This window comes from Vitis riparia, chromosome 19, assembly GCF_004353265.1.
Source record: "Vitis riparia cultivar Riparia Gloire de Montpellier isolate 1030 chromosome 19, EGFV_Vit.rip_1.0, whole genome shotgun sequence".
In the NCBI taxonomy this organism is placed as follows: domain Eukaryota; kingdom Viridiplantae; phylum Streptophyta; class Magnoliopsida; order Vitales; family Vitaceae; genus Vitis; species Vitis riparia.
Window position 1 is genome coordinate 7588611 of NC_048449.1, and position 11523 is coordinate 7600133.

The 11523-nt window shown below is 34.8% G+C and overlaps 2 protein-coding genes across 2 annotated transcripts; both read left to right on the forward strand.

The window, feature by feature from the left end:
* The first annotated feature begins 3195 nt into the window (after window positions 1-3195).
* Window positions 3196-5105, forward strand: LOC117909564 (glucan endo-1,3-beta-glucosidase 12-like). Its single transcript, XM_034823614.1, has 3 exons — window positions 3196-3322; window positions 3400-4725; window positions 4817-5105. The coding sequence occupies exons 1-3, from the start codon at window positions 3268-3270 to the stop codon at window positions 4849-4851; spliced, it is 1416 nt and encodes a 471-aa protein (XP_034679505.1). The 5' UTR covers window positions 3196-3267; the 3' UTR covers window positions 4852-5105.
* Window positions 5106-8869: 3764 nt separating this feature from the next.
* Window positions 8870-9769, forward strand: LOC117908132. Its single transcript, XM_034821799.1, has 2 exons — window positions 8870-9419; window positions 9534-9769. Exons 1-2 carry the CDS (start codon window positions 8870-8872, stop codon window positions 9767-9769), a joined length of 786 nt encoding a protein of 261 aa, XP_034677690.1.
* The last annotated feature ends 1754 nt before the right edge of the window (window positions 9770-11523 follow it).

Sequence of the window (11523 nt, forward strand, 5' to 3'; positions counted from 1 at the left end):
CTTGTACTAATCATTGATATTACAAATGTTATTTTTTTGTTTCAGTCCATAATCCATATGAATCGTATAAACACCTTAGTACATACTCCTTGATGTAATGACACCCTTGAAAAGTAGAGGATTTTGTGACATTTTTTATTGGTTTTTGTTTCATTCAAAGTAAAGTATTGAAACTTTCTCAGTAATAAGAATATTCTTTATGAGTAGGGTTTGCATTGATATGAATTATGAGATGATTTTTTTATGGTAGCTCGGAATTCCTCCTTAGAGAAGGAAGTTTTTTCGAATTGAGATTTGAGGCTACCATAGCTATTACCCTAGTGGAGTTTTTTAATTTTTTTTACTTTTTCTATTATTTTTATTTTTATTTCCTTGCATTTCCTCTCTAGTTTTCCAAAAAAACAAACATAATTTAAAGTCCTGAGAGTCAAAAGAATATTAACACAAGTTATCACCTTATAAATTTGCGTTGACAAGTAAGTTTGTCTCTACATGGAACAAAAGGTTTTAAAAGATAGGGTTGTGTACTTGTGTACAAAAGGAAGAAAATTAATTTAAGAGAAAGGAAAAACGTTAGGCACGAAAAGCATAGGTTTAATAGTCCAAGAATTTCCACAATTTATTTTGTGACAGGACCATAGCCCCAATAATTTGATTATTTTAAAGCAAACAAGTCGGTAAGTCGTGAAAATTTTCTTTGGGCTCTGAAAATGAAATCATATCAGCTAGGACAGGGGTGACTCACCTACAACTCTACACGACTCATCTGTATTATAAATTCAAAATTGACAGAGACTACCAAAAAAACATTCAAATATAAGGGTTGATAATAGTTTTCTATTTTTCAGAAGAAGAAGAAAAAGAAAATGTATTTGATAACTATGGCCTGATTCACAACTGTTTTCAACAATATGTTTTGATTCTCTAGAGAGAGAGAAAAACATTTGACACTGTTTTTTAAAACAATTTTCGGTTTTTCAAAATAAAAAATAAAAAACATTTTTAGTAATCAGAAATCTATTTTTTGTTTTTTGTTATCAAGAATAAAAAATAAGATGTTTTAAAAAATATATATTTTAATTATTTTCACTTATTTTTTGAAAATTATTTTAAAAAATAATTCTACAAACATGTATAATAATTAAAATATATTTTATTCTCTAAAATACATGTTTTGATTATATCAACAATATGTTTTGATTCTCTAGAAGAAAAAAAAAAACAAAAAATGTATTTGACAATTAAAAATTATTTTCTATTTTTTATTTTTAAGAATATAAAATATGATATTCTAAGACAACAATTTTTTAGAATTTGTTTAGTAACTGTTTTTTAATACAATTTTCTATTTTCAGAAGATAAAATAAAATAAAATTTGAATAAGGCATTTGGCAAATTTGTTTTTTGTTTTTTGTTATAAAAAATAAATAAAAAATAAAATGTTTTCAAAAAATATATTTTAGTTGTTTTCACTTATTTCTTGAAAGCTATTTTAAAAAATAAATATACAAACATGTATGATAATTAATAATAAAGTTCTAGACATAAACTTTTTTTTTAAATATATTTAAAAATACTAAAAATAGATTAAAAGCATTTCAAATTCTCAATAAAACTTTTATTTTATAAAACATTGAAAATTGTTCTAAAAAACCATAATTCCTAAATAAAAAAAAAAAAACTGTTTTTATTTTTTATTTATAAAAATAGAAAACATCATGTTTTCATTGGTTTTCAATTATTTTGATTATTTTATAAAATAATTATATAAATATAAAGAATAATTAAAAATCAAGCATTAAACATAAATTTAGGTCTCGGATAGAGTTGTGATTAATAAAATCAAGGTACATAAATGAAGATATGAAATAATAAATATAAAATAATACAATTTAAATAGCGAAATAACACGACATCTGAACCGCAAACTAAATATGAACTGGACGTATAAACTCTCCGTTCGACTGATTTATAGAACTCAGCCCAAAAAGTTGAAATTCTAATGATGCATGAAGCATAAAAATTGTTACATTTTGATTTCTTAGTACTTAAGCATATTTTTCCACACAACACTACAAATGAGATACTGACAGAATCCAAAAACTTGTCAGGATCGAGAAATAGGGGGATGGTCACTTGGTCGCTACCCATGCATTTGATGCAAAACGACACCATTTTGATGCTTAGTGGGTAAGGCTTATGGCTCTACTACACACCTGTGACGTAGACATTTTGATCTAATTATTAAATTTGAATTTATTTTTAAAATATCCTTTTGATGGTTTATTTTAATTTGACGGACGATGTGATATTTTTGTTTTTTTGTTTTTTATTTTATTTTAATAGAGAATTAACGGTAACCTTGAAAAAAAATTAAGGATTTTAATAATTTCGAGGATTAATTTCATTCATCCTAAATATAATTCCTAAGACTTGTTGCAAAACCCGATGTCAAAATTGATGAACCTCATAAATCGATTTTTATGGACATAAAAAACTTTATATTAAATTATTATGGTGCTGAAAAATAATTTCAGGAATTCAACGGAAAGATGATTCCTTTTGGTGACGACTATTATTAATAATAATGTGTGAAGACAAAAAAAAGGGAAGAAATGAAATTAACCACCATAGGTTAAAGCTGAGGATGCAATTACCCTTATTATTATTATTAGTACACACTGAAAATAGCACAGCTGGGACTTCCAACGGTCCAATTTATTACGCATCTCGATGCTTTCTCCAAGGTACCATCGTCATGCATAATTAGAAATGGATTTTATCAAATACACCTGAGTTCCATCACTTACGATGCACCTCCATCTGATCCAACTCCTTGAGGACTCGATTCTGGCAATGTGTAAGCCTTGGAACACGTGGACGGATGGTAGGGAGGGAGAACGGCATGCGTGATGAGGTTGAGGAGTACGGTGAAATTTTGGGGACGGGGAGGACAGTCGTGAAAACGGTCGAGTTTGTGGGTCCGCAAGTCGCGCTGTTGAAAAAAGACTAGGAATAGGAGCCGTTAGATTTGGATATTTCCACTCCAAAGTAGTCACGTTGATGCGTGGGACCCATCAGTTTCCGGCGCCTACAACTCCGATCGTGACCTTCTTTCCTTTTCCCACTCGTTTTTCCACTATCTCCACTCTCTCGTGTCTCTCTCAGTCCAGTATTTATATCTATAGACGAATACAGAGATCATCCCCCGGGTCGCTCTCTCCTTCTCTCTCTCATTTTCTTGCTCTGTTTTTCTAGAACTAGAGCATGGCAATCCTCATCTTCGCATTTCTCTTTCTACTATCATTCTCTTCACCTTCAGGTTTAGTTTCGACCTTCAACTCTCTCTCTGTTTCTTTCTGCGTTTTTTGTTTGTATTTAATGATTTGCCTTTTGCAGAGGGAGGTGGTTCAGTTGCAGTCAACTATGGGCGCATTGCGAATGATCTCCCACAACCAGCCCAAGTGGTGGAGCTTCTCAAGGCACAAGGGATCAATAAAGTGAAACTTTTCGACGCCGACTCTACGGTCCTCACTGCCCTCGCTAACTCCGGCGTAAGCGTCGTCGTTGCACTTCCTAATGAACTCCTCTCCTCAGCCGCCGCCACAGATGGATCCTTCTCCGAAAAATGGGTCCAAACTAACATCGCCCAGTATCACCCCAGCACTCAAATCGAAGCCATTGCCGTTGGCAACGAAGTCTTCGTCGACCCCAATAACACAACTCAGTTCTTGGTGCCCGCCATGAACAATGTTTACAAATCACTCGTGAAACACAACCTCTCATCCATCAAAATCTCTTCTCCCGTAGCGCTCAGTGCTCTGAATTCTTCTTACCCACCCTCAGCTGGGGTGTTCAAGCCTGAGTTAATTGAAACGGTGATGAAGCCCATGTTGGAATTTCTCCGCAAGACCTCATCGTATCTCATGGTTAATGCGTACCCGTTCTTCGCCTACTCTGCCAACTCCGACGTTATTTCCCTCGACTACGCTCTCTTCAGGGCCGTGAACGCCAACGTGACCGATCCTGGTAACGGGTTGAGCTACTCCAGCCTCTTCGAAGCCCAACTCGACGCCGTTTATGCAGCCATGTCCAATATCCAATACAACGACATTCCGGTGGTGGTGACCGAGACTGGCTGGCCTTCCAAGGGCGACGAGAACGAAATCGGAGCCAGCACAGACAACGCCGCCGCATACAACGGTAATCTCATCAAACGAGTGCTCACCGGCGGTGGCACTCCGTTGCGGCCAAACGAACCACTCAACGTTTACCTATTTGCGCTGTTCAACGAGAACCAAAAAACAGGTCCCACATCGGAGAGAAACTATGGCTTGTTCTATCCGAACAAAGAGAAGGTTTATAATATTCCATTAACCATGGAGGCTTTGAAGGCTCCTGGGTCAACGCCGAATAACGGTAGCAAGGTTCAGGTGACTTCACCTCCAACGGCTTCCGGAGAAGTAACCACTGCAGCGGTGGGGCAAACGTGGTGCGTGGCGAACGGCGAGGCTGGGGCAGAGAAGTTGCAGGCGGGGCTTGACTACGCTTGCGGAGAGGGCGGGGCTGACTGCCGTCCAATTCAGAAAGGCTCCACGTGTTATAATCCTAACACCCTCGAGGCACACGCTTCGTATGCCTTCAACAGCTACTATCAGAAGAACACACGTGGCGCTGGGACGTGTAATTTTGGTGGTGCGGCACACGTGGTCACGCAAACTCCTAGTACGTATACTATCATTCCTCCTAATTTTCTCCACATTTTAAAATCCGAAATAAATTAATAACTTGAATTTTAATTGTTTTTGTTTTGCAGAATTTGGGAATTGTGAGTTCCCAACAGGGTACTAGTGAGTTTGGCGAAATTGAGGTTGGAGGGGAGGCTATAGCCTCCTTTTCCTTTTTTATTTTTTTATATTTTTTTTTCTTTTTTTAATTAGTAGTATATTTGATTGGAGCAGCAGTAGGATAATATTTTTTTATATGTATTTATGATTAATTCTATTGTGGGTAGATACGGTGGATTGTCAGCTAGTTGACTGTTGCGTCTTGTAATTAAAGGTCCGATGGGTATTTCTTTATATGATATTATATGGTTCTCCTAACTTAGCCTTTTGTTTGTTTTCTTTGTTTGGGTTCTTTTCTCCACAAACAAGACTTTACTTGAATGGTTGTTAGTAGTGGGCAATTAGGTTACCTAAAAGTTAGAAGAGAATTCTCCAATTGTAAATTCTTTATTGTTACGTCAAATTGAACTTCGTCAAACGGGGCCTTGAATAACAAATCCAAATAAAATAGGCTACCATACTCGAAAAGTAATAATAATAAATAAAAAGCATATACTAAAAAAAAGAAAAAAATAATTTTTTTTTTCGCTTTTGATCATCATAAAAAAATACAATTTTATTTATATATTTTAAAATTATTCATAAAAAGCGACAGCCGATCAAAAATGATTTCTCTATCTGGTATGATGGAAGATAAGATATAAAGAATAACAAGAAAAAAAAAAAAGAATTGAACAACCGTATAGGCATCTTTTGCGAATTGCATACAACTCTACAAATGGAATTGACTTTTTACCTGCCATCAAAAAATGTAGGATCTGTCATATCCAGATCGGTAAATGATCCAATTACCACCCTTCCTTTCGGAGAAGTTAAAAAATACTATGATGGCTCCGTTATATATTTATTTCCTCTATGATTTAACAATCCCAAAGTTTCTTTTTCATCTGATCAAGTAAAATAAGAAACAAATAAGATTATTTTTTATTTTCGTAATATTTATATAATAAAAAAAGTGAATTGAATTTAAATAAATTATTGATTTTAAATATATTTTTTTCTTTTTCTTCACATTTTCCCTCAAATTTTTCGACTAAATATAACTACTATAGCTTTAGAGTTGAAGAGGGAAAAAACTTAGTAGTATTTAAAGCCCGTCTGATAGTGATTTTAGGAAACACTTTCAATAGTTTTAATACTTTAAAATTTTATTATTAAAGTGTTACTCTTAGTATAACAACGTTAAGACATAAAAAATATTCTCTTAGTATAACAACGTTAAGGCATAAAAAATATTTTTAATGAAAATGACGAGTTGGATTGTAATTCAAGGCGTGTTTGAACTGGATAGTTTAAAAAAAAGGAGACGTGAGAGTTTAATTTGGATGGGCTTATACGGAATTTTGATCCAGCTCGATTTTGTCGCGGGCCTGGGCTTGGACGTGGCTTGAGAGTAACAGGTGGTTCCATCAACCATCCAACTCTTAAATTAACAATAATATCATAATTTGGCTCAACAATATAGTTAAGGAACGTAACTTGTTGCATACAACCTCCCACCTTTCGGGTGGGTATCCTAGCAATGAGTGTGCTCTAAGCCTATAACCTTTTGCCTTTCAATTTACTTCGCTTTCTCGTCATTAATTGAACAATGGATATAAAATCACATAGGATGGTTCACTAATTATGATTCACTAATTAAACTATGGACATAAATTATATGTACTATTGTTTTATAATTTTTAAAATTATAACATTATTTAATGTATATTATTTTCATATTTATTATTATAAAAATAAATACGGAATTGGATATTTTAGGTTTATCTAAAAAAATGTAAATCATAATTAAAAAAACTAGTATTAGCTAATTAAAATTTTGTAGAGTAAATTAATAAAAGACTGTGTGGCATATTGACAACCTTTTTTTTTTTTTATTTGCATGTCCAAATTCCAATTTTTATGACTCAATTCCTCACCATACAATACCAGTTTTTTTTAGCCATTAACGGATATCCCATATCGAACAATTGATGAACTCAATGAAGTCTTTAAATACATTGTCTCCTACTTATCCATGGTTGGAATGGTCATGGGTTTGGATCGGTTTCCAATGGTTTTTTTTTTATGTATTACAGATAAAAATATTGATAAATACGAATATATCGATACTTAGATTTTATAAAAATATCTTTAAAAAATCTCAATTATTTTGATGAGGTATATATAAACGCATCATTATAAAACCATTATCATCTTTCTATATGCAAGTATTAGTAGTCGATAATCACTCCAAGATGTAATTTCAATCACTAATAGCTATGTGTTTCTTATGAAACCACCATCCATGTTTCATTGCCAAAAAAAAAGACATCAAAGAATCCAAGCCTGCATTTCTAGCTTTGAGTGAAGTACATGGTACTTTCTCAAGCCTCCACAAAAGGAAAGAAAGAAAGACATGCCTTTTTGTAGGCAAACATGACTAGGAACCTTATACACACAAAAGCTACCCGACAATTGATCCATTAAGGCCCATAATGTTATATATATCTCCGTTGTCACCCAAAACAGAAACTTGATAAATAGAAAAACATGCTTTCTTTTCAGATTGGGAACAAACCTAAATCCATTTGTCCGATGTTGAATAAAGTATGAATCTTCTAAGATTATAGAGAGAGGAAACCACCCTTTCTGTAATCTCTCTGACGATGGGAAGCGGGAGAGAGAATGTGTTTTGTCTATTCAAAAGATTCTTCAAAAAACGAACAGACACCAGCCTTATATATCCTCTATGTCTTAGGGACAATTTCCCTTTAAATATTGGGTCATATGTGTCTTAGACCCATCATCTGAGACACATATGGAAACGGGCTCTACACATGAATGGCCCATACTTCAAAACAAACTGAAAATAAATACGTGAATGCAAATAGCTTAATCATAAACTATGCTCCATATGTGAGTTTATAATTATTTTAACACAATTCTTAACCCCACTATAAGAAATGACCATTTCAATGGTCTATTTATCTCCTTCATTCTGGAAAAATGGATTCTTGACCATTTTATATATGACTATATAGGCAGCAGAATGGATAGCTCTTTAACCATCCATATGGAAAAATATTGTGTTGCCCTCGTTTAAACAAAGTGATTTTAAAAACTAAAATTTCTTCCCAGAATTAAATATAAAAAAATATTTTTAAAATTTTAAAATTAAATTATCTAAATACCATTTGTACCTAGTGAATCCATCCTTAGTTGAACAAAGATATATAAATAATAATAATGATAATTGTAGAATCTTAGATTATGTTGGGTAACTATATTTGAAAATAATTCTTAAAAATTATTTTAGAGAATAATTTTTGAAAATCATTGTATAATGTTTTGTAAAACAAAAGTTTGTTTGGGAATGTAAATTATTTTTGACATGTTTTTTAATATTTTAAAAATAATTTTTATATATAGTATTTTATTTTTAATCATTCTATATGTTTATATAATTATTTTTAATACACATTTAAAAAATATATGTAAAAATAATTTTAAAAAATCAACCTTGATTGGTAATTATTTTCAAAAAATGTTCTTAAAAATAGTTTTTAAAAATAATTTAAAAAGATTGTTCTATAATATTTTATAAAATAAAAGTCTGTTTAAGAATTTGAAATGTTTTTAATCTATTTTTGATATTTTAAATATGTTTTAAAAATAGTTTTTATATCTAATACTTTATTTTTTGTGATGTCCCACATCGGATAGGGGAGAATGTTCCTGGCGCTATATATGTAGAGACTCCTCTTAACCAAGTAGACGTGTTTTAAAGCCGTGAGGGCCCCTTTGGGCTTAAAGCGGACAATATCTACATGGTTGGGTGCGGGTCGTTACGAGTGATATCAGAACACTAGGTTTTGATCTTGATGGGAATTTGAATTGGTTTAGATTGGGGATAGATGAGTGACGCATTTGTTTAAGTTTTAGTTTCATTTAGTATAAATTCCAATTCTTTCTTTATTTGGAAATTTTCTAATTGGTTTTTTAGTAACTAATTTAGTTATGCCTTATTATTTTAGGACATCATGCCACCAAGAAGAGCAGCTTCTTCACAAAACAGTCAGGCTAATGATGATGTACCTCCAGCTGAGGGTTTGCCTCTTGTGAGTGCAGAAGGGATCTATAGGTATCTTGAGACAGTAGCTGGTTTAGTTGAACGCCAAGCTCGAGCTGCTAGGACTAATGTTCAGGGACAGTCTTCATCTTCTAGGGGTAGCTCTTTTGATGACTTCAAGAAATTGGGTCCTCCTTACTTTTCTGGTGCTACAGATCCCACAGAGGCAGAGGCTTGGATCCTTAAGATGGAGAAATTCTTTAGTGTGATAGATTGCTCTGAGGAGCAAAAAGCCTCTTATGCAGCTTTTATGTTAGATAAAGAGGCAGATCATTGGTGGCGTATGACTAGGAGACTTTTGGAGAATCAGGGACCCATAACATGGAGACAATTTAGGGAGGCTTTCTACAAGAAGTATTTCCCTGATAGTGTTAGACGGCAGAAGGTGGGAGAGTTTATTCGTTTGGAACATGGGGATATGACTGTGGCTCAGTATGAGGCCAAATTTACAGAGTTATCACGTTTTTCCCCACAATTGATTGCTACAGAGGAGGAAAATGCATTAAAGTTTCAGGATGGATTGAAGCCTTATTTGAAGAACAAGATATCTATTCTGAAGCTTGGTGTCTATTCAGAGGTTGTTGACAGAGCCCTTATAGCAGAGAAAGATAATGAGGAGCTTCATCAGTATAGGGAACAGCAAAGGAAGCGAAATAGGAGTGATGGTGCTCATGGTAATCAAACACAGCGAAGGTCTACATCAGGAAGAAATCAGAATAAAGGGAAGGCAACGCAGAATTTAGATGGGGCTTGTTCTACTTGTGGTAAGAAGCATGGGGGTAGGCCATGCTATAGAGAGATTGGAGCTTGATTTGGTTGTGGGAAGCAAGGACATTTGATTAGAGATTGTCCAGAGAATAGGAAGTTCATCACTGGGAAGCCTAAAGAGGAAAATAAGGAGGATAAACAGAAACCCAAAGCCCAAGGGCGGTGTTTGCAATGACTCATCGAGATGCTCAGGCCACTTCTGACGTGGTGACAGGTACTCTCCGAATCCACACCTTATTTGCTAGAGTCTTGATTGATCCTGGATCAACACACTCTTTTGTTTCAGTATCTTTTGCTGGTTTGTTGGGTTTGCCTGTTGGTAGCATGGACTTTGATTTGATTGTTGCTACTCCTGTGGGAGGTTCTATTGTGGCCAGTAGAATGCTTAGAAATTGTATTGTGATGATTGGTTATAGGGAAATGCCAGTTGACTTAGTATTCCTTGACTTTCAGGATTTTGATGTGATTTTGGGGATGGATTGGTTAGCTTCCTACCATGCCTCTGTTGACTGTTTTGAGAAAAGGGTGACGTTTAGTATTCCTGGTCAGCCTAAGTTTAGCTTTGAAGGGAAGCATGTGGACAGACCACTGCGTATGATATCAGCCTTACGAGCTAGTAGCTTGCTCAAGAAGGGTTGCCAAGGATTTTTGGCTAGTGTGATGAGTAATGAAAGTGATTTGAAGTTGGAAGACATACCCATAGTAAGGGAGTATCCTGATGTCTTTCTAGAGGATTTGTTTGGCTTGCCACCAGAGAGAGAGGTGGAGTTCACCATCGATCTGGTACTAGGAACAGGTCCTATGTCTAAGGCCCCATACAGGATGGCACCTGTGGAGCTTAAGGAGTTGAAAGTTCAGCTTCAGGAGTTATTAGACAAGGTTTTATCAGGCCCAGTGTTTCACCTTGGGGAGCTCCTGTTCTATTTGTGAAAAAGAAGGATGGCTCAATGAGACTTTGCATTGACTATAGGGAGTTGAATAAGGTGACAGTGAGGAACAAGTATCCCCTTCCTCGGATTGATGATTTGTTTGATCAGTTACAAGGTGCTTGTGTGTTCTCTAAGGTTGATCTTCGGTCTGGTTATCATCAGTTAAGGGTTAGAAGTGAAGATGTACCCAAGACTGCTTTTCGAACTAGATACGGGCATTATGAGTTTTTGGTTATGCCTTTTGGTTTGACTAATGCACCTGCTGCTTTTATGGACTTAATGAATATGGTATTCAAGCCCTATCTAGATCAGTTTGTGGTGGTTTTTATAGATGACATCTTAGTATACTCAAGAAGTAGAGAGGAGCATGAGGGCCATTTAAGTATTGTATTACAGACCCTCAGAGATAAGCAGTTGTATGCTAAGCTGAAGAAGTGTGAGTTTTGGTTAGACCGAATTTCTTTCCTTGGGCATGTGGTAAGCAATGATGGCATCTGAGTTGACCCTGGAAAGGTAGATGTTGTAGCTAATTGGAGAAGACCTAGTAATATGACTGAGATTCGAAGTTTCTTGGGACTTGTTGGTTACTATAGGCGGTTTATAGAAGGGTTCTCTAAGATTGCCCTACCTTTAACTAAGTTGACACAGAAGGGAGTTAAGTTTGAGTGGTCTGATGATTGTGAATGTAGCTTCCAAGAGTTGGAAAATAGATTAGTGTCAGCTCCTATTTTGACTATCCTTTCAGGTTCAGGAGGATTTGTGGTGTATAGTGATGCCTCTCATCAGGGTTTAGGCTGTGTTCTTATGCAGCATGGGAGAGTTGTAGCTTATGCTTCTAGACAGTTGAAGCCTTATGAAAGGAACTACC